Source organism: Spermophilus citellus (assembly GCF_964194105.1).
Source record: "Spermophilus citellus genome assembly, chromosome: 4".
NCBI lineage: Eukaryota > Metazoa > Chordata > Mammalia > Rodentia > Sciuridae > Spermophilus > Spermophilus citellus.
The window spans coordinates 54626802-54654080 of record NC_138185.1 but is presented as its reverse complement, the minus strand read 5'-3'; the positions used below and the strand labels follow the sequence as shown (position 1 = coordinate 54654080).

The following is a 27279-nucleotide window of genomic DNA, read 5'->3' as shown; positions in this document are numbered from 1 at the left end:
TGATTGTCTAAGCTTCATGTTATATTTTGAGCCAATCCTTAATCAAACTTTCTAGAGAAGAAAAAAAAAAATAAGTTAGAATTGACCTGTGTTTTCCTCAAAGAAAGGAATCCCTTCCAACCAACTAAATGTATAGTTTTGACCATATTGTTCTTACTGAGCGAGGCAAATTTTCTGAGTGTTTACTGTCAACAAACTCTATTTCCTTCTAATGTTCAATCTTATTTTCACAGACTTCAAATGCTAAGGTTTGCTCACAGACAGAAATTTTATATCAAAAATGCTACTAATGGGGCTGGGGATGTGGCTCAAGCGGTAGCGCGCTCGCCTCGCATGCGTGCGGCCCGGGTTCGATCCTCAGCACCACATACCAACAAAGATGTTGTGTCCGCCGAGAACTAAAAAATAAATATTAAAAATTCTCTCTCTCTCTCTCTCTCTCTCTCTCTCTCTCTCTCTCTCTCTCTCTCTCTCTCTCTCTCCTCTCTCACTCTCTCTCTAAAAAAAAAAAAGCTACTAAACTATGTATACTTTAATAGGTGGGTGGGGAAACTCCTAAGGGACATAATGAAACAAATGTTCTCACAAATGGTCCCCACCATCCTGGGAATTCCTAAGGAACTTGCCTTAGATGTCTTTAAACTTTAAAGCCCTGGATCAAGCCAGGCATGATGATGCATGCCTGTAACCCTAACTATGGGAGGCTGAGGCAGGAGAATCACAAGTTTGAGGCCAGCTTGGTCTACCCATAGCAAGACTCCTTTCTCAAAAATAAATAAGTACGTAAATACAATCTCTGAATCAACATCTGCACGAAAACAGCCCCCTTTCCCATGACACACCCAAATCCCTGGTGTATTACAGGATTATAGGACCTGAATTATCTCCCTTACTTCCATTCCACCAAGTTCCACACTTAACTTGGCCTATAATTAAAAGGCTAAAAGGTTCCCTGGCAGCTAATTTGAGAAGCCACTTTGAGATAAAGTAAGAAAACTAGAGAAAATCATATGTAGTTAAACAAGTCCTGAGAATAGACAGACAGACTCCCTTGGAGTGTGTCCTGCCCACAAAGATCCCTTCTCTTGCTTCACTCCTCCTCCCAACAGCTATTCCTTTCTAGTTTACTTGATCTCTTATTTGTTTGTTTATTGTCTGTGTCTGCCCAGGTAGAGCTGGGATTTCTGTCTGCACTTCCCAATGCTGAATTCTCCGGGACTAGTTAGAACCATTTCTGGTACAGTGTCAACCATCAATGCTAACAGAGTAAATTTATTTATCTATGTATTTACAATTGTGTCTCTTCCTCTCTACCATGATAGGTAGTTACTTTTTCAAAGGTGTCTGTTGGGCTCTTTCAAAAGCTGAAGAGAGTATTGCAAGTCATGAAGGTGGCCAGTTCTACTTTGAGCTTGTTGGGAGGTAAGAAGATTTCCTCCTGGAAGACCTAAGTTTGTCATATACTGAGGACTTCTTAGAATCAATGTGTCATATACTCTGGGAAGGCTGTGGTGCTGAATTAAGTTGGCCATATTATCATATGAGCAGGTTCTCAACCCAGCTGTCTCTTTATGGCCTGTCAGTTCACCACCCTCACTGAGTGAGGGCTGGCCAAATGGTCATGAACACTTTTGTATACAACTCCTGGCCACAGGTGTGCGTGCCTATCAGTGACAGGGAAGAATATAGCTCCTCCAGAAAGTTTTGGTTGCTAAACCTAGTCTCACTTGGTGCTCACTATGTGATCTTATTCTTATTTGCTGTGTTTCTCCAGATAAGTCACTTAAGCTCTTAGTCCCTAGGATTTCTCTACAAAACGAGGAAAATAAAAGCGATATTTATAGACTGGTAAAAATGTTTCAGTGTTATATAAAAGTCTCTGATACCTGGCACACAGTAAGCATAGAGTAAGCTGTATGTGAAGTTAACTACAATGATAATATAATGAGGATGAATATTTATTGTGTTTGTAAAATATTCGAGGCATATCATCTCTTTTGAAGGTGCTATGGATCTTGGGAATAAAAATACATCCTGATAACCAAAACAGACACAAGCATACACTTAAACACAGATGAGCAGAATTGTTCACAGACCTTACACAGGGGTGCAGAAGGAAACATCTATATGCATATATGGTGTTGGTACATTTTTATGCTCAAATACAATTGAGGAGATGGACTCTCATTTACCACTTCATGTCCCACCTTCATGAAAACACAAGCTGTAGCTTTTAAATGAGGAGCTAACTACATAATATGGAATCAGGAAAAAGAATGGGCAGATAAAGTTTTCATCACCCCAAATAACTAATCCCATGTTTGTCTCAGACCATAAGCAGATCTTGGTAGGGTCAGCATCTGTAATCCCTTTATCCAATATTGTGTAAGGCATCTCAGGAAATGGACTTATGAGAGTTGCATCAGCACTAGACAGGTAGGAAGAAATAGGAGGTAAAAGGGAGATTAGTGTTCAAATAAATATTTGGGCTTTCCATGCTATGTCATATGTGAATAAGACAAAGAAACAAAATACATCTTATTCATTCATCCAAGATATATATTGTACAAGATGCTTGAAATACAAAGATGAATACAATGTCACTGGCCTCCTAAATTATGATTTAGCTTTCTCTTCCTCCTGTTCCACTTCCTATCCCATACCCTACTATGCCACCTGTTAACAAACAACTGGGAGAACTGCTGGGGAAACTGGAGACATCCAAGAACGGACCATTATTTAGTCCAGGCTGAATCTCTGATGGGATTTTTAAAGTAGGCTGAAGCACCCTACGAAAAACACAAGCGAGGCTATATGTTGTGGTGTCAGCCAACTAAGACCCATTTCCAAGAACAAGACACTTGTACCTTCTGCCTTAACAAAAGATTTGGTTACTCTAGCACAAGAGAAATGTGAGCTTGAGGTCAGGGTGCAGGGCTTTGGCTGTTCAGTCAGCTCAGTCATTCTGATCATTTCCATGCTTTCTCAAGGGAAATGTCAACACACTTCCTCCCCTCCATTACTTTTGTGCTGCTGAAGCAGTGATGGTGAACTGGACATCACAGGAGTGACCAGGTGACCAACAGTGGTGTTGAGATACATTCCAATCTTAGGAGGTTGTTTCCTGTTTCCTTTGTTTTTTTGTTTTTTTGTTTTTTGTTTTTTTTTGCTCCAAGAAAGAGGGGAAGAGAAAGAGAGAAAAAGAGGGAGGGAGGGAGGGGGAGAGAGAGAGAGAGAGAGAAAGCAAGTGCTGCCCTCCTGCTTGCCCCTACCAAGCAACCTCAAAACACAGCCTTCTTCGCTGGAACAGCTACGGCTTTTTTTATTTTTATTTTTTCCTGTTGCAGCACTGGGGATTGAACCCAGGGCCTTGTGCATGCTAGGAAAGTGCTCTACCTCAGAGCCACACTCCCAGCCCAGAAGTTATGATTTCTTTTACAAGTTCCATTAAATTTAAACCTCTTTGACTGTTTATTTCCTAACCGGATGCCAGAAATGTGATTCCCACCTTACTCTCCATCATACCCCAATACTAAGCTGTCCCTCAGTGAACTGGGAGCTATTCTGGCTCTGACCTTGACTCATGCCTCACCTGTGATTTCTCCTTATCCAAGCTCCTGCCATTTCCTCTAGCACATTGCCTATCAAATCAACCTTTCTCTTTCTTGAATCTTTACACTTAATCACACCTTAACTTCATTTTATATGCAGCCCCATAGTACAACCCAAATAGTATAGCAAAAATTACTTTTGTAATACCACTTGATCAGATGATGATGATGATGATGATGTGTGTGTGTGTGTGTGTGTGTGTGTGTGTGTGTGTGTGTGTTCATATGCACACACAGGCAGGCATGTGCCTTATTCCCAAAAGGCCATAAACCCTATGGGATCAGATTTTTTCCCAGAAATATTACAGGGTTTATAGAAGACACTTTATGTATATCATAGTATGAAAACATACTCTTATCTGAGGACAGTATTATACTATTATTTTATCTGATGGTTATCCACTATCTCATCCTCTGTTTTAAGCTTTATTTACTTTATTCTTTTTCTTTCCTTCTTCCTTGATTTTTTAAAAAATATTTTTTAGTTGTTAATGGACTTTTTTTTTATATGTGGTGCTGAGAATCGAACCCAGTGCCTCACACATGCTAGGCAAGCCCTCTACCACTGAGCCATAACCCCAGCCCTCTTCCATGATATTTAATTCAATCAACAATTATAGGAAACTTTCAGTGAATAAGACAGATGTGGTTCCTGCTTTCTACTTACTTAGAGTCTACAGCTTTGACTATGGCTGGAAAAAGCAAGCCCATTCCCTTGAATGGGGGCAGTCACCCACTCTCCCTCTGCTGGAGACTATCAACAGGTCAACTGTGCTACCTGGCAAGTATGAGGGGTCCAATACTTTAGAAGGCATTAAAGGATACGAACAAAACACCACATATGAGTTGATTATAATCTGTTTCTTACTAGCTTCTACTTAGAACTTAAATTAGGAAAAAGAATCTTTTTTGAAACTCTTGCATCAGGCTGGTTTTGAATTAGGAGTTCAGATGTCACCTAATCTGTTTCACTGTTGGGTGTTGTTGGAAAATGTTGCCTATAACAGGGATGATTTCTACTCACTTATCTCTTTTCTGATGGAGGCCTCATAGCTTCCATGAAACAATCCTATCAAAAACTATCTTATCATCATATCGACCACGTGTAAAAATTAAGTATACTAAAAACTAATAATACATGCCACCATATGTTTAGATCAATATTTTGTAACTCTAATGCTCATTCATTTAGACATGCATGGAGCTCCCATCACAGCCATTATGACCTCAGTAAGCATGGTTAAAATAAAAAATGGTTTGCTTGATCATGTTAAACTACTGCAGGGCCAATGAGCAAAATGGGATACTGGCCACTTACAACCAAATGTCTGCACTAAACAGAGGATAAATAGCATGTAGGGAAATTCTCTCCTAGAAATATAGTCCAAACTTTTAGCTATTTAAGTCCTCAAAATCAAAATTAACCAACGAGTCAATCAATAAGTAAAAATACAAAATATAAAATAATTATTATAATCATTAAATTGCCAAACTTTAATTTTTTTAATTTAACAAGGCTGAAATGGAATTATCTGTCAATAATAACAGTCTCAAGACTGTTATTCAGGTCCTAAATTTTCTGAGAAAATAATGTAATAACTGGATCAGACCAGAAAATTCTTGAACTGTTCAACTTTTTAACTGGGTTTTGGCAGGGACAGTGTAAGGTGAAGCTCTTTGTATGGTCACACATGGCAATAGTAGAGGTGATCTTTAAGTCATGCATATTTTTATGGTAACAATGATGGCTTACGGCTTCCATAATCAGTAACCACCAGAGTGACAGATCTCACATATTGGAGCAATTCTGCCATTTCATTCCTTACATGTCAGGAATAATCTATAGTTAATGTGATAGATCAGACACCAAAACACATGCCATATTAATGTTATGTAAAGTCAATGTAAAAGATGAAGTTAATTAGGACAAAAATACCATTTGACTCTTCTACAGATCCAATCATATAAATAATTAGTATTTAAAGTAATCACTACTGAAAAGCCTCTTTGTATATATATAACATATTTATCCTGGTCCAAACAAATAACTTAATTTTTTGTTGTAAACTACAGTAAGTACATTTTACATCATGAGTTAACATAAATGTGTGTGTGTGTGTGTGTGTGTGTGTGTGTGTATATATAATGCTATTCTTATCTATGCTATTTATAATGTACTTTATTGTCTATATTATCTATTCTAGTTTAATCTGACTCCTTAATTTAAAAAACTTTGGTTTGGACCCACTAAATTGATTTCATGACCTATTAGTAAGTGATGACACATGATCTACACTGTGTCATCAGCTGCTTTACATTTTATACAACTCCACATGTTACATGTCATTCTAGTTGATTTAAAGACATTTTCTTTTTGCAGGGGGATGCAGGTACTAGACATTGAACCCAGGGCCTACCCCTGAGTCCCAGTCCCAAAAGAAAATTTTGGGTGAGCAGCAAATATCCAAGAATGAGTTAGGTCTCCAAACTATGACTACAAACAAGAGAGTGGGTATCTTGTTCATCTTTGAGACTCCAACACCCAGAATTGTAGTAGGTCCTAGGCACATACTGGGCCTTGATAACTTTGTTGAATTTTAGAATAAACAAAGGGTGTGTTTTTAATATTTGTTTAGACTCATGGATTAAAGATATTAATTTTCACTTGACCTACTTAAAGAAGGCTTTGTGGCCAGCGGTAACAGAGATGTTGGTGGCACACAGAGTCCAGTTCAGACCACCAGCCCACTTGCAGACAGGCTCCAGGGCTCCCTGCTGAATGCCTCAGAACCCAGCAGACGTCTAGACTAGATCTCTCCTTAACTAGATGGGGTTAATAACGTGCAGAAAAAAATGGAGGTAACCCAGCAACCCTTCTTTCTACTCCGCATCACAAAAACCTGGGAAGGCAAAGCAAAGATGAAAAACCACTGGCCACCCAAGTCCTGAGATGTGCCTAACAGACTTTTTTAAGGTATGCGGGGGCTGCAGTTAGAGGGGCGGCGACACAGCCCCTGAGGACATGGCCTGCTGGGCCTGCTCCTGGTCAGAGGGTCCCGGGACCTGCGCTCGGTTTGTGAAGGGACAGAGACTCAAGTCTTGGCCTGCGCGGGGACTGGGACTCTCAGCCTTGGCCTGTAAGGTGGTCTGAACCAGAGTGGGCAGGGCTGTGCCCTTGGCCAGGCCCCAGCTGATCCTTGGGTTTACCTTTCTCCTCGGGTCCTCAGGCCACGGAGCTTCCTCGAAGCCTGCGAGGCGGTCGCACCCGTTGCATCCTGGGAGAGGCCCCCAGGCCGGGCGCTGGACACGTGGGTGCAGGGAGACCCCAGCGGGTCAGGCTATGCGCCCAGGGGTAGTGGCTTTCTTTATGGCTGCTCTTTCCTGTTGGGTACTTTATCTGGGCCACACTCACCTTGATGAGCCAGTTGACTTGGTGATATGGGCTTAAAGGGGCTAAGTCATTAGCCTGGGCTGCTCAGCCACTTAGGTGGCATAGGTGGCTTTGAACCTGTTATCTTTTATGATTAGAAACCCAGAGCCATTACACAATCTCTTCAGAGGGCAAATAACATTGTAACTGGTCTACAGACTGTTAACAGCTTCCCGAGGTAAGGGAGGGAAGGGGAAGGTTTTCTAGAATAATTCTTTTAGCATCCATGCACTCTCTAAGCTGGCAAGCCTTAGTCTGCAGAGATTTCTCATTAGAAGGCTGAATGAACAGGACAGACTGATAAATAGAAGTTAGACAAATGGAAGCTACTGCAAACATCTCCAGCAATGAAGTGAAGGGCTTATTTTTCTGAATATTTGATTAAAATAAAAATCTATGAAAACTGACACAGTGGCACACACTTGTAATTCCAGCTACTTGGGAGACTGAGTCAGAAGAATCACAAGTTTGAAGTCAGCTCAGGCAACTCAGCCATCCTGTCTCAAAATAATTTTTTAAAAAGGGCTGGTGGGTGTAGTGTAGTTCAGTGGTAGGTCACCTGCCCAGCATGGACCATGCCCTGGGTTTGATTCCCCAGTATCACCAAAAATAAATTTCTAAAAAAATCCCCAAACAGGTATATTTTCCAAATAATTAAAGGAGATAAATACAAATTACTAACAATCCATATGTAACCCAAGAGAAAACAAACGAAACATCAAGAAAGAATAAAGTAAGATGGAAAATATGGAATTTTGTGTATATGTGTAAGCTCGTGCACCAGTAAAACTTGATCAAACAAGTGACAGGCTGTAGTTGCTGACCTCTGATATAGAGCCCAATGACAGGATGGGCATCAGGGAGTTGTGGAGGGGTGTTCTGATCCAGCTTCCACACTTCCTTAGATCTAATCAGGTAGTAGGAAAAGTAAAGAGTTCGTATCTGGTTTTCATTTCTACTAAATGGATTCACCTTTAGAATAAAATTCATTTAATGTGTTCAATCTCAATACGTATTTGCCAAATGCCTCATTTCAGTATTTGGTTTGTATCTACATACAGCAAATATATTAATTAATGACAAGAAAAATAATTTAAAAGGCTAACTACATGTATGCTATGCTTCAATGAAAAGCTGATTGCATTTATAATAAAAATTCCATTTGTTATGTGCTGCTTTTAAGTGATCAAACTGAAGTAATCATACTAAAACATTCAGATTAAAAGTGACATAATATCCAGGTAGAATCTGAAAGCCTGGCCTCATCCCAATAAGGCCTCATCCCAATGCTCTTTTCTCTAAATACTACAGTGTTTCCTTCCTCCCTCCCTCCCTCCCTCCCTCCCTTCCTTCCTTCCTTCCTTCCTTCCTTCCTTCCTTCCTTCCTTCCTCAGCAGAGCCAGGTGGACACTACTGACTGCATAAGGATTCCAGCATCATCTGTTTTACATACTACTGTTCCAAATGGCATGCTGCTGTGTTTGTGAATCCAATCTCCCACAGTGGGTATGTCACCACTGACCTACAACAAATTGAAATGACACATTGTCTCTGGAGGTGGCTCTTTGTCATCCTCCATAGCAGACTATTAAAGAACTAAATAAGCAGCACTGTTTACTTTTCACAATGCTGTTTAAAAAAAAAAAAAAAAGCCTCTGATGGAATCCTGGAGGTTGCTCTCTCCTTGCCAATCCAGGAAGTACATAGTGCTCATTTCAGATCTGTTTCCAAATCCCCACCTGGAGATGTGTTTGCATGCTCTTTTGCCCATATAGGCTTTTCAGAGACTGCAGCTATTTGTGATTATTCCCAAATATTCTCTGATTCCATTATTAATTTGTAATAAAATTCACCTGTACAGGGGAGAAGTTGTTGCTGATTAATTTTATTTTCCAGTTAATCAATGAACTTCCCATCTGGGTGATCATCAAATCATTTATTGGGCATGTTAAAAGTGAAATATAATTAAGAGGGCATATGCCAGGGGCTGAAGCTATAGTACAGTGGTAGAACAGTTGCCTAGCACACATGAAGCCCTAGGTTCAATTCCCAGTACCTGCTCCTTCAAAGAGACCATGTATCATATCCAAGCAAGGAATACTAAATGTAGCAAAAATGATTTACTTGTCACAATCTAGTAGGTAAAGGAAAACCTTTTCTTTATCATGGAGAAAACTAGCAAAATCATGAAAACAAAAGTTTTCAAAGACAATTTACAGGAAAAAAGAATAGTGAAAAATCCAATTCTGTTTTATGCAAGTAGGCTATACTACTCATTGTGTTCTACAGAAAACAAACAAAGATACCCAGTAAGCCTGGTGCAGTGATGCATTCCTGTAATCCTAGTTCCTCAGGAGGCTAAGGCAGGAGGATCACAAGTTTGAAGCCAACCTCAGCAACCTAGAATGTGTCTCAAAGTAAAATATAAAAAGGGTTGGGGATTTAGCTCAGTTTATAGAGAACCTGTGAGTTCAATATCCCTGTACTGGGGGAAAAAGATAAACCTAAATGGTGATGCTCTGGAAAAACTGCCCTTCATTATAAGGTATTAAATAACTTAAAAAAACAAAGTCACTAGCAATCACAAATGTACACTTGTGTGTTTACTTTTCCTGGACTTCAAGGGAGAATTGTGTTTGGTGGGAGACTTAGAACACTTAAAAAACACACAGATATGCAACTCAGCACTACTAGAAGTGTTTTTCACAGAAACCTAGTATTTTAAACCCTACTACCTTGCCTTCCATGATTAAGTAGGCTCTTGACAAGGATATTGGAAGGAAAGGAAATCCATATATCACATGCCATTTCTCAATGCTTGCAAGTACCAGAGAACTGTACTTTGAAAACAAAATTCCTGAAAAGGAAAATCACAAGCAACCCAGGATATGTACAACATGTATTTTACCCAATGCACTAAGCAACTAGTCTATAGTTTAATCTACACTTGGCATAGCTCATGGTCAACTGCAAATTTAGAAAGGGATCACTGTTGGTTTTTCCTGTGCCTTACATAGTAACTAAACTAGTGAGCTTTGCAATAGGAAGGGATACACTGTGATAACTGTAAAGGTTTTGGTCTGAGTTCAGCTCCACTTTCCTTAGAATAATCAGAAAAATTTAGAATTTGTTTGCTGCTCTGATCTATGAAAACATAGTTAAGACATTTTATTAAGTACAAATTTCAAATGACCATTTTAATAAAGCAAGGCAACATTACAGGCTGTCATAAATGATGTTTGATATTTAGGTCATATATCCAAATATCTGGGCAGACCAAGTCTGCCAAATGTGGCACCACTGGGTTATATTATGCAGTGGTGAGTGTGGGCCCAGCACGTACCCAGGAAGAGGTGGGAGGATGGGCAGCAGGTCAAGTCAGTTTATAGGGAATCCTTTCCATACTTGTGAACTGAACATCTTCAGTGATCATTATGAAAACTGTTTCTGACTTGGATGGCATTGTTTCCAGCCTTTCTGTCATTCCAAACATGCCACCCAAAATTCCAGTATTCAGATGGTACAGAAAACACTAGTTGAAAATCACTGTCCCTGTGGTTTCTCCCTTCTGCCTTGCACTGCACATTTGGGTCCAACTAAAAGTGCTCTCTCAAGTGCACCAGTGCTTCAAATACTTTGCACCTGATGGTGCAAACCTTCAGTAGCTTCTCAGACCTGATCCTACTGTTCCTCTCCTCATTTCCTTATAGTATTTCTGGTTTGCCTGCTGTCCAAATTTCTTTCATTTTCCTTCTTCTATCTAGGCTTCTATATATACCCTTTTCTATATATACCCTCAGGGATTATGATTTTCATAATATCTATATGCAAATGATGCCCATATTTTGTTCTAACATTGCCCTCCTGATATTTAAAAGATTTGTCTGCTGGATATCACCATATGTCACAGTGCCTTTAGTCACTCAGGTGAAAACAGATCTCCTTTTCTTCTTCACAAGGCTTTTACTTCATTTATAAATAAAATAGCAGTAGCAGCATCCTAGCTATGCAAGGGGAAAAATGGCTCCTTGTTTCATGTGGATTCTCCTTCCTTTGTAAAATTTAATTTTTTCCAGTTGTATTTGTAGGCATTTTTTAAAGACTCAAAGTCTTTCAATTCTGGAGACTTTTCATAAATTTCTTTAGTACTTTTCCCCAGTCCTTATCCTACTTTCTCAATTATTGAAACTCATCATCTGGTCCCCAGATTTTATCATTTCTTATCCCATTTTCTAATTTCTTTGTCCCATTTCTAGACTTTCTATATTTCCTCAACTTAATTGTACAAATTTCTAAATTAGTTTTGCATTTTTGCTACTTTAAGAAGTATTTTTCTTCAATTGTTAAAATGTAATGTTCTTTACAATCTCTTACTCTGAGGATATTGAGAGATTAACTTCTTCCTGCTTAATGTTTCATGTTTGTTTTGGCCTCATCTTTTCATATCAGTACTCCCTACTCCCCACCCCATGCCTGATGATCCTCCATTTTTCAATCATTTGTAAGAATGGGGCACTTACATCTCTCTTTGGGGGTCCCCCTCCCCTTCCTATGTCAATATCTTTAGATATTTTCTCGTGGCTTAATTGGATTTCCCAGAAGTGTCTCTTCTAGGCTCTTGTCTGCAATTAGAAGTGTTCTGAGAACAGCAGTTGGGAGAATGCTGGAGAGAGAAGTCGTTTTCTCCCGAGTCCCTCTGTTTCATTCTATTATTCCTATTCTCAGCTGTATCTGGTGTCTCCCTGATCCAAAGATTCTCTGGTTTACTCTCTTTGGGAAATAAGCTTCTAATCTGCTAAGTTTTTTTTTATTATTTTTTGCTGGGGGATGGGGGGAACAGTGAATAGAGCTTTAGCTACACAGAATAGGGCAGGAGATTGTTTCTTGAACAGACTTTCCAGCAGATATTGCTTAACAACTGTGTGGTGCTCTCTAAACTCCTGAGCCTTCAGGGGATCCACCATGTTAATCAGGCTGCTTCTCAGCTTTCCCTGTATCAGACTGAGGATTTAGTTTTCTTGGGTCTGCTAAGTCAGTTATTAATCATCTACTTACCTTTTAATTTTCAAAATTGCTTCCTCCCTTTCTGTTTTGTCCATGTGTGTCTTGTTGCTCCTGATTTTTTGTCTCTTTACTATGTCTTAGGGTAGTATCTGGAGGGGGAGAAGTGGATGTGATATTCAGCTGGAAGGCCCAAGTGTTTCCAATGTCCTAGATTCAATGGACTTCTATAGCAGATTCTTGCCAATCTTCCTGTTTGTTCATCTAGTCACTATATTGCATGGAAATTACTTTCTTTCTTTACTCAAAAATCTCATCAGCTCTCCACTGCCTAGAGTAGTCAAAATTTCTGAGTGTGGTCTTGGATAATCTGACCTTAGGATACTTTTCTAGTATAGGACTCATTACACCATCATTCACCCATATCCAAAACTGCAACAATTTTAGTTTCAACAATTTAGTTTCAGTGGTATCCATCACTTTCTGTCTTAAGGAAAAGTTATAAATTATGGAAAGGAGTGTGAGAAGACACTGGAAACAGACTACCTAGCTTAACTTAGCCATTAACTTAGCTCTACCACTTTGCCAATTGGATGATCTTAGGCAAGTTGCTTAATCTCCTCATCTGCAAAACAGAGCTCATAATAGCACTCACCTTCTAACATTACCATAGGGATTTGCAGAGCACTTAGAATAGTGGCTGGCATTTGGGAAATGCAATCTAAACATTAACAATTACAATTCCCCACACATCTGTCTCCCATAGGAAATTATTAAGCTCTTAGAGAAAAATCTCATTTATTCAACATTTTTGGTGTACTTATGATGTGGCATTTGTTAGCCAATGGGGACAATGTTAAAAAAAAAAAAAAAACTTGGCAAATGGGAAGACTGTTGAATAATGATTCAAATAGAATGTGACAAATGCTATACTCCAGGAACAAGAATAGTGCAAAAAGTGCAGAGACTACAGAGCAAGTAAAATCTAATGGTCCAGGACGATGGGGAATTCTTTCTGACCTAACATTTGAGACGGGGCATGAATGAATATGTAGGGAAAATGCTGTGTTGCTAAGAACCATGGCAGGGAAGAACCACAGGTGGGGCTGAAAAGACAGGCTGGGGCCCATTGCACAAGTCTGCATGTCATTGTCTGTCGAGTGTTTGTCAACCTCACCATTCTAGTACAATGGGTGTGCCACATGTAATTTTGAGGAGTCCAAGCAATTTGTTACTAACAATAGATGAAATGTGGCTACCTGTAAAAATAAATCAGGACACACTCCCAGGGTGTAAGAAAAGAAGCCAGACACAAAAGAATACATACTCTAGGATTCCATTTACATAAAAGTAAAAAAACCAGGTAAAGCTAATTGATGTTTCCTCCATTCAGGATATAGCTGTCTTTAAGGGTGGATAGTGACTGAAAGAAGAACTCAGGGGGACTTCTGGGTACCACTAGTGTGTTTTGACTGGGGTGCTGGTTCCACTGTCATGCCATTTCCGAAAATTCAACATTCTGTATATTCACGAACAGCTTTTCAGTGTCTTTTATGCTTCAAGTTAAACAGAGTATATTCACGACACTTTATGCTAACTTGCTTTTATTGGGAGAAGGATTACAGATGGCCCTCTGGGAATCCCCTGGGAGCTCACTAGGTAGATAAATATTGCTCATTACCTGTTCCTTTATGGCCTAATCTGAGAACAGCTTGTGGATGCTCTAAAAAACCAAGTATAGTCACCATATAACCAAGGGTCACCTTCAGCAACAGCAGGGCTTGGCATGTGTGTAATGAACTAACGTGCACTCAAAAGTCAGTTACACATTTGGCACTCCTACCAGATTGCTTTCCCCTCATTTTATGTACAATAAAGATGGTGGTTTCTTATTAACCTTATAAAAAAATGTAGGCACAAAACACATCTGCATTTGTAAAAGTTATAATTCATTCAATATTTATGTATCCTAGGGAACATTGTTTTCTCAAGTTTTTTATTAAAAATTTTTTTTAACCCAGTTACAAGCAAAAGAGCACAAAAAGATACGAGAAGTCAAATCCATTTCAGATCTCTCTCTCGAGGTAACCACTGTTATCTCTCTCTCTCTCTCTCACACACACACACACACATTTTGGAGGTAGTATTGAAGATTGAACCCTGGGCCTTGTACATGCTTGGTAAATGTTCTACCACTGAACTACATTTCCAGCCCCTTTTATTTTGGGGGGACAGGGTCTCTCTAACTTGAAGGAGCTAGCCTAAGCCTAGCTTGCAAACCTTCTGCCACAGTCTCCTGAGGTCACAAGCATGCACCACTATGCCTGGCTTCTCTTACACATTCTTAAATACACATTTTGTATGGTCATCCCTCTGTATTATGGATTCAATCATAACAGATTGAAAAATTTGAAAAAACATTACATCTGTACTGAATGTATATAGACTTTTTTCTTGTCATTATTTTCTAACACAGTGTACATAGTATTTACATAGTATTAGATTGAAGGCTGTGGGTAGGTTATGTGCAAATAGTATGCCACTTTATATAAGGGACTTGAATACCTGTGAATTTTGGTAGCTTGGCAAGATGTGTGTGGGTGGTGTAGGTACTGAAACCAACTCTCTGTAGATACCAAAGGATGACTATATAAATACATGGATGTGTATTACTCCTGCCCCACTACTTTTCTAAATAAATGGGTGCCCATTATATCCATCTATTTTTACAGGAGATGTTTCATATCTATAAACATGGATATACTCATTCTTTTCACAGGTATACATTCCAATGATGTTTCAAGTCTTTTGTGTTTTACAATGTGGCATTGAACATCCTTGAATACACATTCTTTGATGTGCTTTTTAAGTTATGATAGAGCCAAGCATAGTGGCATATACCTGCAGTTCCTGATCTTCAGGAGGCTGAGGCAGGACAATCACTTGAGTCCAGGAGTTCCAGATCAGCCTGGGCATTTAAAAAAATAAAAATATTAAAATAAATAACTTATGGTAGAAACTGAATGAATGTGTATTTTTACTAACAGTGTACCAACAAACTTTTTGACCTCTGCATTTCTATTTGATTAACATGGGCACCTCATTATTTTAATTAGCAATATTCTATTCAGTTCCACTGACCTCTCTATTTCTACCTTAATAAGTATTACACTGTTTAATCAATATTAAATCAAATATTAATCAGAAGATAAACCTTAATGTCTAGTAGATTAAGTCTTCCTTATATTCCTTTTTCTACAAAGGGGACTTTTACAGAGTATTTTAAGGACATCATTTTAGATTGCTTTAATGACAGAGTCACCAGCATAACACAATTGCTGCTCATATTACACAAATCTAATAAACATAAGAAAAAATCCATGTACTGCTTCTGTTCAGAAAGACAGAATGACACATATCACAATAATTTTAAATCAGAAAATTACCTGATTAGAAAAAATTTTTAGAAGAATCACATTTAAAAGCTAGAGGCATCACAATGCCTCACATCAAAACACACAGCAAAACTATGGTAATAAAAGCAGCATGGGACTGGCACACAAACCAATGGAACCCAATAGCAACTCCACAAATTAATCCACATGTTTACATCCAATTGACTTTCAACAAAGGTGCCAAGAACAGTTACTGAAGAAAGGATAGCCTTTTTAATAAATGATAACTAGAAAAACCGAACATACATATTTAGAAGAATTTAGAAGAATGAAACCCCTACCTCTTACCACATGCAAAGATCAATTCAAGATAGAGCAAAGATCTAAATGTAAGACTGCAAACTATAAACTACCAAAAAAAAAAAATAGGGGAAATGCTTTAAGATATTTTGGATAAGACCTCAAAAGCACATACAACAAAAGTGAAACAAGGGAAATAACTATACATCTGACAGGCGACTAATATCCAGAATACATAGAGAACACAAACAACAGCAAACAAACAACAAAAACAAATAATTCAATTAAGAAAAATAGTCAAAATACCTGAAGAGATCTTTCTCAAAGAAAGACACACAAAATTCTAGATACGAGGGTGGGTCGGGGAGGGCAAGGGCAAGAGGACTCAAGTTTGAGGCTAGCTTCAGCAATTTAGGAAAAAACTCAATAACTTAGTGAGATCCTGTCTCAAAATAAAAAGTAAAAGAACTGGGGATGTAGCTCAATGGTCAAACATCCCTGGGTTCAATCCCCAGTATTATTAGAAAAAAGAAGACATGCAAATGGCCAGCAGTATATGAAAAAATGTTCAACCTCTAAACATCAGAGAAATGCAGATCAAAACCACATGAGATAACATGTCACCCGAGTTAAAATGATTATTGTCAAAAGAGACAAAAAACAAAACCAGAAAAACAAACACTGGAGAGGATGTGCAGAAAACTCTTACACAGAAAAAGAAATATTGGAGAGGATGTACAGAAAACTCTTACATACTATTGGCAGGAATGTAAATTAGTACAGCCATTATGGAACATAAACAGTATTGAGGTTCCTTAAAAAATTGAAAATAGAACTACCATATAATCCTATCATTGGGTATATAGCCAAAGGAAATGAAATCAGTATATCAAAGAGATACTTGCATGCACATGTTTATTGCAATATGGTATACAATAGCAAAGATATGTAGTCAATTTAGACATCCATCAATGAAAGAATGCATTAGAGGTATATTATATATACACAGTATACACATAATGAAATATTTTCTCATTAAAAATAATGGAATCCTGTCATTTTTCAGCACCATGGATGGAACTAGAGGACTTTATATTAAGTGTAATGAGCCAGGACAAAGACAAATGCTGCATTTTCTCACTCTTGTGGAAGTTAAAGAAATTGATCACATAGAAGTAGAGAGTAGAACGTAGGTCACTAGAAACTAGGAAAGTAGGAGGAAAGGAGGGACAGAGGTTGAATAATGAGTACCACAAAATCATTAGATGGGGAAATTGGTTCTAATGTTCTACAGCACAGGAGGGTAACTATAGTCTACAACAACAAACATTTCAAAATAAGTAGAAAAGAAGAATTTGAAGGTTCACAAGACAGAATTGATAATTTTGAGGAGTTGGAGATAGTAATTAAAACAATCACATTCATACAGTGGATCATGTTCATACAATAGACCTTCATTCCCCAAATCCATGTCCATCTGGAACCTGTAAGCATGATCTTATTTAGAAAAAGTTCTTTGCAGATGTAATCAAGTTAAGACAAGGTCATGCTGGATTAGAATGAGGCCTAATCCAATGACTGTTGCCCTTATAAGAGGGAAAATGGACATGGACACACATGCCATGCCACGAGCAAGAGACTAGAGTAACGCAGGTACAAAGCAATGGACCTCAAAGACAGCTGGCAATACCAGAAGCAGGGAAGGTTTCTTCTCCAGAGCTTTGAGGGAAAGCACGACCATGATGACACCTTACTTTGGACTTACTGCCCTCAGAACTTGAGAGAATACATTTTAGTGGTTTTAAGTTGTTAAGTAGGTAGTAATTTGTTATGGCAGCCCTACGAAACTAATACAATTAACTGTCCCAAATTGTATGTGCTTGAATCACCATCAATTTCAAGAGGCATACAATTATATCAAGTGATATGGCATTTGATGCATCTTTTCAGGCACTAGGCTTCTTCCAATAGGCAAAAAGAAAGACTTCATTTAGAAAACGCTTTGGTGGAGTTTTGTTTTGTTTTGAACTGTTATATCACGGAGACACAATTTATATTGAGGAAAACCAATTAATGAAGTCAAATGCTACTGTTTCACAAAGGGCTCACACTTTTACTACAGAGTGCCTCTGTACCTTTTAGCAACTTCAAAAGTGCAGCTGGATTATATGGAAAGAGATTTCTCTTTTGCAAACGGCAAATGGCATCTTGTAGCTCTTTGAAGCATTTTATTATTCTATAAAATATTCTTGCTTCGGAGACAGTGTTATTTGGGGCTGCTTCACAATCAATGAAGGAAGTAGTAGATTCCTTTGCAATCAGAGGCCATGATTGAGGCTCATGGTTAAATTCCTTTTTATCCCTGCTTAACCCAGCTGGGTCCTGAATTTTCTTAATTGCTTCTTGGTGTAAAGATGTTTGTTCACTTTTTACTAAACACTGGTCTGTGGATTCTGCTTCAGAATCATCAGAGTCTTCATAATCTACCAGACTGTGAGACGCCTGGGGGGAAGACAGACTATGATCCCCCATGGTATGGGTTTCCTTGGATATCACAACCTGGTTCAGTGGTTCAGAAGAATCACCAGAAGCCCTGGGGACCCAAGTGTGTCCCTTTTTGGGACTATTAGGAGCAGTCAAATGATGAGGCAGTATGGAGTTGGTGCTTCTGTCTTGGACTAGTGAGGAGACACAACCACAAATATTTATGCCATATTGAGATTCAGATGCATCAAAGAACTTACAGATAGTGAAAAAATTATCCCAGTCTTTTTGCAGTAATTTTAAATACCTAACAAAATATTCAAGAAAACAGGTTTCTGATGAAATCAAAAAGTCAAGAAGAACTGTAGAATCAAATCCTATATTTTTTAGGAAGAATAAGAAAATACAGTGAGGATTATAACCATTTTCATGGGTGTGACGGATCCACATTTCCTTTTCTTGGGTCAACCTTTTCGTAGCCTCACTTTCTCTGAAAATGAAGGTAATGGTGAACTCGGATTAATGACTTTTTATAAACATAACAGTTTAGACAGATTTAATTCACATGCCACATATTCACCTGTCACCTTACTTTTTAATCTACCCATAACTTTAAAAGAAAAAAGTTCAAAACCAATCCTTTTCCCCACAAACTCTAAGAGAATTTGACTTAATAAAACAAAGTCCACTGTCTTAGGCATTTCCACTTTTTGTCTGCCTAACAGAAGTCCTGCCATCCTTTATCCTGACATCAGAACCCTTCATTCTTTTGGGCAACCAATTCTATGTGGTAAGGTAGAGCTGGAACCTAAACCAGTTCCCCACTCTCCTCAGCAGAGGTGGGCAAGTAACCCAGACTGACCCATCAGTGCACTTATGCTCCTTGCTGGCCACAATGATTGGTTCTGAATATGGGACTCAAGTAAGCTATTCAGATCTCTGCTGGGAATTTTACTTGAGATATGAAAGGTGATAATTCTAAGACTGAGGTAAGCCTGATGAGCTGCTAGTAGCTCATAAAATAGTCTTGCTTTGGAGAATATTCAAAAAGAAAGACTTCATTTAGAAAACCCTTTAATGGAGGTTTTTTTTTTTTAACTACTATATCATTGAGACACAATTTATATTGAGGAAAACCAATTCATGAAGTCAAATGCCACTGTTTCACAAAGAGCTCACACTTTTATTACACAGTGCCTCTGTACTTTTTAGCAACTTCAAAAGTGCAGCTACGGATTATATGGGAAGATATTTCTCTTTTACAAATGGCAAATGGCAAATGCCTAAAATTAATTCAGAATTGTGAGATACCAAAAAGGAGAAGTAACTGATGACAATTTAAATCCTTGATGCCAACTAAATCCCTTAAGAACTCCTCATAGTGAGCCAATAAATCCTTTGTTTGTTTAAATCAGTTTGAGTTGATTTCCATCATTTACCACCAAAAAAAATCTTTAATATAACTACATATTTTTTGAAAGTATGTATGCCATAAGTATATGCCATTCGGGACACTGAATTGAAATGAACAGAGAAATTCACATATAAAGCAAATTTAATTCAGAGGCTTCCTCTTTCTTAAGAAGTCAACTTTGAATACAATTAAGATATGCTCTTATAGGCCTGTGCATTTTCAGTATGAATTTTTATTTTACCATTTTTGAGCCTAATTCAAATCACATGCAGGAATTTTGTGTTCTTGATTAGAACCTTTTGAAAATTGGCCTCAAACACTTGGTCTGAAAGCAGCCACTGCCAGCAGTGTCATAACACAGCAAGTACTGGCAGCACAACGCTGCACCGCCGATCATTAGTGAGAAATCCCTTTCTCCCAGGCCAAGAAAGAAATGGAAATAAAGCAAATACTTTAGGGTTTTAATAAAGCAGAGCAGAAATGGTGGAAAAGGTCATCAGTTATTAATTTCATAAGCAATTATAGATATTTGCCACAAGAAGATATTGCTGTTAAGTGCAGCTGTTTTAATAAAGTAGAAACAGAGTCAGTATGAAATGTCACCAGTAACAAAACTTCAAAATTAATTTTACATACTTGCCTGGAGAAGGTATAAGTTAAAATGTGGCTGTAGATTACAGTGAAAATATAGAACTGTTCCTTTGATTATTTATAAGTCAGTACTTATTTTTATAAAGGAAAAAATATCTTACAGAAGTTTTATACAGAATAAGTCTCAGAAGTGAATAATGATCATACCCATCAAATGTGATTCACAGAAGTGAATTAGCTTACCCCTAACTACACAGGTAAAGCAGAGGTGCAGACTATATAGGAACCCAGGTTTTCGGATTCCAGCCTAGTTCTACATCCCCTGCGCAGTCTGCCAAGTTATCATAATAATACAAATGTAATCTTGTTTGCGTGTAAGGCAAGATTAAAGAAAGGAATTGGAACTTAGGAGGAAACCACAAGATCCACCACCCAATTGATGGAAGGTAAATAATACACTCAGCACATTTTCTGAAATGTTTCCTGCCTTTTGGCTTTCGGATAGTTCAATAATTACTTTAAACTCACTAACCTGGTCAACTTTAGGTAGATGCCCATTGATGCCTTGGCAGCCTCCAGCATGTCATCGTCTTGTTCTATGAATACCCTGGACAGCCATTCACATGGATTATGTAGTTGCAGTGAGGGCTGAAGGTGAGGCTTTAAGAAGGTCAGTAACTCAGACATGAACCTGTGTAAATCAACTTCAAAAAATGCAAGTTTCAAAGTGTAGGCAATAGTTTATGAATACATTAATAATACCTTGCCTATATACAAATTTCTAATAAAGTACCTTAAAGTGCTAGATCATAATTCACACCTTCTAAAAGTTATATAAATTAGGGAGTATTTCTATTTTATAAATGAGGAAACTGAGGCTCAGAGAAAAAAAGTGATTTAGAAAGATGCATTTAAAATGTTAGCATGCATTTAAAATGTAAGCATGTATTTAAAAATGGCTATATGTCTATTTGGCACAAGTGACAAATAAGTAATTACAATACAGCTGAGAAAAAAATTACATTGTGATCTCTTGATAAAAGCATATACATAAATGATGAAAAAAGGTCTTTTCATTGGATACCAAAGCTGCTTTTTACTAGAGACAATACAACCAAGCAAGTTTTTCCTTCAAAATAACAGAAAATATTTTTTTGTTTGTTTATTGAAGCATGTAAAGAAAGTTCTGCTTAATATTAAGCAAAAAATATCAAAAAGGCTTATGGAATTTTTAAACTATGAATTATACAATAGATGCCACCTAGTGTTCCAAATTGTAACTACAAAAATTATAACTAATAAGTAGTTATTAAAAGCTCAATGATATCCAAAGCAGTCCAGGAAAGTCACTGCTTACAATTTATGCTTTTCACAGTAGGCTGTTTGGTAGACATTTACTGTTCATTTTTCTCAAATGAAATAGAGGACACGTATTCTCCAACACCTACACTGAAAATCATACTTTACAAGGCTTTCTTTGAACACTTGATTTATCGTCTTGGAAATTATATGCAACAATTTCTTCATCAATATAACTTCTCATACTTTAGTTTTAATTTGATTTCTAATTATCAGCAATCCACATAAGTAGATAATACTACATTCATGAATGATAATATAGATAAAATACAAATATTTGAATATGAGTTGACTTCTATCATTTATTATGAGATGATTTGAGAGTAATTTTTTTTTGGCTGAAGTCATTTATTATGCTATACACATTCAGTTAGCCCACAAAAAGCTGGCATGTTCCTTAAGGTTATTTCTTTTGGGGGAAAAATCTTAAATTAATGGAATTCATACTAGTCCTGAGATTTGATAATTAAGAATTATTTTACTGAAGTAAATAATTATACATTAGTTTGCACAAAAAAGGGGTTTGGAGAATTACCTTTCATTTCATTTGTTGAGGTATCACTTTGAAATTTGATTTCTAAGGATTTTATTGTAATTAAACTTGCTGCTCTAAGGATCACATGATCTGGACCACAGAGACATGCACATCCAGGCTGAACTTCATCACCTCCAAAGCAGGAAGGTTTTCTATGAACAGACAATGTCTTCAACAACCCGAGATGCACAGCTTGCAAAACAGCATTAGCTAAAGCCAACATGTCCGTGTCTAAGTGATGATCTGGCAATATCATGGCAGGAACAGAGCCACGACAGAGGTCTTCGCCCACTTTATAGAGAAGGCACTTTTTGATGAAAATGATCAACTTTCTTTTGACAAAAGCCTGAATAGGCCAGGTAAGAACATCTAGCACACAAGAAGGTTTCAAAAATAAAATCCTTTGGCTCTTGCAATGCAACTTCAGGTAGATTCTGGAGGCTATGAGAAGTTCAAGCAATTCCAGGAAACATACCAAGCTGTTTATTATTCTAGAAGGTTTCTGACAGTTTTTAAAATGCTGAGCGAATAAGGAATCATAGAACACTTCAAGAGTAGTATCAAAAGGAGTCAGGAACTGCTTTAAAATTTCTGCAATTATAAAAACAGTAATTATACACAATAGGGAAAACAAAGCTTTTTAAAATGCAATTTTATAATTCAATTTTTATAAATATCACTTCATAAGAGAAAAGATAGGTTTGGAATATTTACCTAGAGTATGAACAAATGAGAATACAGAGATTAACAGTTATTAACCATGGTTAACATTCACTTTACAAACACCAATAGCAGCAGATAATAAGTAAAAGCTTTATTTTTTTCCTTGTAACTTTTTTTCTTTTTAAAAAAGTTATCCTTGGGCTGGGAATGTAGCTCAGTGGTAGAGTATTTGCCTAATGTGTAGGAGGCCCTAGATTTGAACCCCATGGCATGTGCACACACACGCAGGCATACACACAAAATATGGAAAGATTTTTTTTTTTGTTTTTTATACTTCAAACAGATCATAAGTAAGTTTTTTTTTTCTTGATTATAAATATAATGTTCCTGGAAGTTAGATGATGACTATTTATGGGACAATGTAATGTGTACCTGCTTTTTCTGAACACGTATCTTTAAAGATTTCTTTCATTACTGCTGTAAGAGTCCAGAGACAATGTATTGCTTCATCACTCTCAGAATATCCAGAAAGATTTTTTTGGCAAAAAGCAATCCATGAATTACTTAACATTATCTATAAGGAAGAAATAAAAAAATCTTATGATTTAGTACTTTCTTTAAAATCATAAATTACCTATTATTCACAACACAACTATATACAACATTGTTTACTTGTTTGCCTAAAAAAAACATGATAACATTTGGTTAAACAAGAAGGAAGTAAAACATCCTAATATTCTTTAAGTGAAGAAAATCAATATATCAGAGAAATAAAGGAAAACATGCCAATATTAGCAGTCTTATCTCTAGGTGGTAAAACGATGTGTAGCTTTTATTTTGTTCTTTATACTTTGTCACATTTTTCAAATTTCCTACTACCAATAACATCTTTTTATAATCAGAAAAAAATGTTATTTTAAGAAGGAAACAAATCATTTATAGCTGAAAGAAGTCAGTAGATTCTTAGAACTGCTTATTAACTAATTCACAGATAAGAGGATAACCTGATTCTAAATGTATCGATATATTTTTTCCATTATGCTGAGGACCATTCTCAAAATTAACTTATATTAGCCACTGAAAACAGGCTTAGTCTCAAACAGAGGTGCCTAAACCTTTCTTGTGGAGAGGGGTCTAACCTACTTTCTTGAGAATGTGAAGAAAGTTATGGCCTCTGATGTGAAACCCACCTTTTAAGGTTAAGAATCTGATTTATTATAATTTATAATGTATTTAAGACTTTAATTCTTGATGTAAGCCACCATTGTATTATTAGATTCTTAGATTTTTGTGGACTTCACGTTATTATGTAAGAAAATACTTGATTAATGCAAATACCTGAAGGTGTAAAATCAAGTGTCAAAGAACAACTTTGAAAATATTAGAAGAGAAATAATAACATACTTTGATCACTTAGCTTACCTTTTCTTTCAACTGGAAATACAGAAGCAACGCAAGGCACTTTGCGGCCATGTGAGACAACAATTTGTCTGAATTTTGGAACATGCAGATCTACAACCAAACAAATACATGTAATCATTACTACTGAATGTTCTTAAAACATTTATTTTAAATACTTAGGTCTTCAAAATCGAGAAAAATTGGCTTACCAATTTAGAATCAATTTCATTTGATTGCAAAAGAATTTTAATTACATCTCTGTATTTCTCTTTTGCATGGATCTCAGTTTCAACAGACAATATCCTGGTTACCATCACTTTGATCACAGTTAACTGAAGGAGCATCATCTCTCGGGCATCGCTCATCTGAGAGTGTCTCTTCACATAAACAGGTGCTTCAGGAATGGTAGACACCCTGATGGAGGGCAGCTGATGCTGGCCCGGCACAGAATCAGTGTTCAGCCATTCTAAAGAACTGGCTGCAGAGCAATCTTGGTTTGAAAGTGCTGGGTTGAGGTAAAAGACATAATCATGGCTGTCATCTTCAAGTATGGTTCCAGAAAGTACTTTATTGTATAACTGTTCTAAAACTTCACAGAAGGTTTTCATTTTGATATCCAACATCAATCTTTAAGATGGCTGATAACTCCAATTTGTAAATACTGATATCTTAGAAATGTGATGAATCTCTATAATGCTTCTTCAGTAAAGCCTAAAATAGAAGAAGTAATTTTAATACTGAGTGTAATATTCATATTACAAAAGAAAGACAACTGTTGTTTCCACTTAACCACAAAGTCTCAAGTAAGGGTAATATTGGTTGCTGAATTTCTAATATGGAAATTCATAATAAGAACATCACTTTAAGATTATAATAATGAGCCAGGAATGGTGGCACAAACCTGTAATCCCAGCTGCTCCGGAGGCTGAGGCAGGGGGATCACAAATTCAGAGCCAGCCTTAGCAAAAGCAAGGTGCTAAGAAACTCAGTGAGACCCTATCTCTAAATAAAATACAAAATAGGGCTGGGATGTGGGCTCAGTGGCTGAGTGCCCCTGAGTTCAATCCCTGGCACGCCCCCACCCCCCAAAAAGACTATAACAGTAAAATGTATGCTTTCTATATAGACTTAAGGGCAAAAAATTAAGGGTGATTTTATCACAACAAAAACATCAACTTTCTTCTAACACTGCTTGCTGAGGGCCATTACCAAGTAGATATGACGCATCGATATTTCCTTGCCAGCGTACCCCATGTTAAATTTGCTGTGACCTTGCATGTGTGTTTGAGAAAGATGACCCTACTCAAGGACGAGGGTGGATCCAGGATTAGGGTGTATCCTGCAGTTTGAGGAAGTATAGTATCCCGGTCCTTGGGTTTAGGGCGTTCCCAGTTTAAGACCTTGGGTTTTAGGGAAGTTCGATGTTGAGGATTATTGCTGCTGGAAATAGGGCGTTCCTGCTACCTGAGCTCCCTTTGAGTTCTCGTGAGATTCAGAGAGTATTTTGGGAAAAAAGCCTCGTGGAGTAGGTGAATTGGGTGGCAGCAGAACTGGGATTGCCCCAGAACGTGTGTGGAGGCCGGTGTGAGTTCGGGAATAAAGAATTGCTGTTTGAATCTACAAGCTGTGTGGTGGCTCGTGATCTTGTGCCCAGCCAAGACTGCGGCAACTGCTCATTGGGTTGCCAGGGCTCAGTGCTGTTTACATTTGTAGCTAGATTACTCTGTAGTCAAGAGCTGTCTTGGGCTCTGTAGGATGTTAGGCAACATTCCCAACTTCTACCCCTACATTCCAAAGCACTCCCAGCCTCACCCACCAGATTCTGACAACCAAAAATGTCTACAGACATTGTCAAATGTCCCTTAGGGGCAAAATCGCCCCAGTTCATTGGGGTAACTAAAATTCATTAAACTTAACCTCCAATTTATAGATGAAAATGTGAGGTTAGATTGCTATATGGCCAAACGATATTATAGCTATTGCTCATTAAGTTCCAATTTAGAACATAAAATAATGGCAAGAGTCTTAATTATCACCTATTTAAAAAAATGTTCAAATGTCTCAAGAAAAAGACAAAATATGAAGCGAAAGTAATCCAAACATGAGCAAACTATATTTGTAGCTAGACGTAAATTTAGACATTCCAGTTGTCTAGGACTTCCCGGACATGATGAAGACCAGGAAGAGGAAGGAAATGGACATTTAAGGTCAGAAAGGACTTTTAAGGCACAGAATATGGGCCATTGACTGATGGGTCAATATCAGAGGAAGCATGTAGTATAAAGACTTCGGCATAAGCAAAGATTTACTGAATATCCTTCTAATGGAATACTGGTGCCTCTGGGAATGACCTGATCCTATGGAGGCTCTGACCCTTTCATTGCCTTTGAGCTATTTTGCATCTCTTAACTGTAGATAATTGATACAAATGCAAGTAATTCTTATCCATAGACAAGCAAATAATTGGTTTTGCTTCTACCTGTAAACATTTTAATATTCCTTTACTCCATATTAACTCATGGTTCTCTTACTTCTCCCTGAAATGGGCTGTGACATCTGCCTGATTCCCTCATGAACTAAAGAGTTTAGTAAAATATGTAATAATTGTTCATTTTATATGGGTCATGATTTTGTCCTCTTAAACTTTACCTTTTAACAAAACCTTTTCTTCTCCATCTTGACCTGTGCATAAATGCTGGACCCATCTTTAACCTCCTTCTCCGGAAGAGACTTTGAAGATGACCACTTACATTGGACCTCACTTCTACAGTGTGGCCCACCAACCTAGCTGTGGTCTTCCACCTCTTTACACTGGCTTCTTCCCCCTATTTAGCTTCTAAGAAATTTCAACTGTTGGCCACCCCACCAGACAAAGCTGTCCTGTTTCAGACCTCTAATACAGAGATAAATACAAGAAACCTATAGATTTTAAAATTATGAACAAAGCTTTGGTAAGTTTTCTCTGACTCCTACTTTCAAGCTGCAATATACATTCAAGATGATTGATTAATATATCTAATGATAATCTTTTTCCATCTGATAGCATTAAATTTTATCAGAGCACTGTGCTCCCAGAAAGCAGCTATAGTTAAGAG

General features: G+C 37.5%; 1 protein-coding gene across 2 annotated transcripts in view; it reads right to left on the bottom strand.

The window, feature by feature from the left end:
• The window catches only part of LINS1 (lines homolog 1), a 154802-nt gene that overhangs the window by 114669 nt on the left and 12854 nt on the right, over window positions 1-27279 (bottom strand). Inside the window, exons 2-7 of one of the 2 annotated variants that reach the window (XM_081290168.1) lie at window positions 24394-24895; window positions 24206-24295; window positions 23216-23357; window positions 22121-22711; window positions 20759-20930; window positions 17152-18711 (exon numbers count right to left, since the gene is read on the bottom strand). In XM_081290168.1, coding sequence (XP_081146294.1) covers window positions 17832-18711; window positions 20759-20930; window positions 22121-22711; window positions 23216-23357; window positions 24206-24295; window positions 24394-24807 — 2289 coding nt within the window. In that variant the 5' untranslated portion in view covers window positions 24808-24895 and the 3' untranslated portion in view covers window positions 17152-17831. Of the gene's footprint in view, window positions 1-17151; window positions 18712-20758; window positions 20931-22120; window positions 22712-23215; window positions 23358-24205; window positions 24296-24393; window positions 24896-27279 lie in introns of those variants that run through there. The other variant, XM_081290167.1, reaches the window with a different exon arrangement.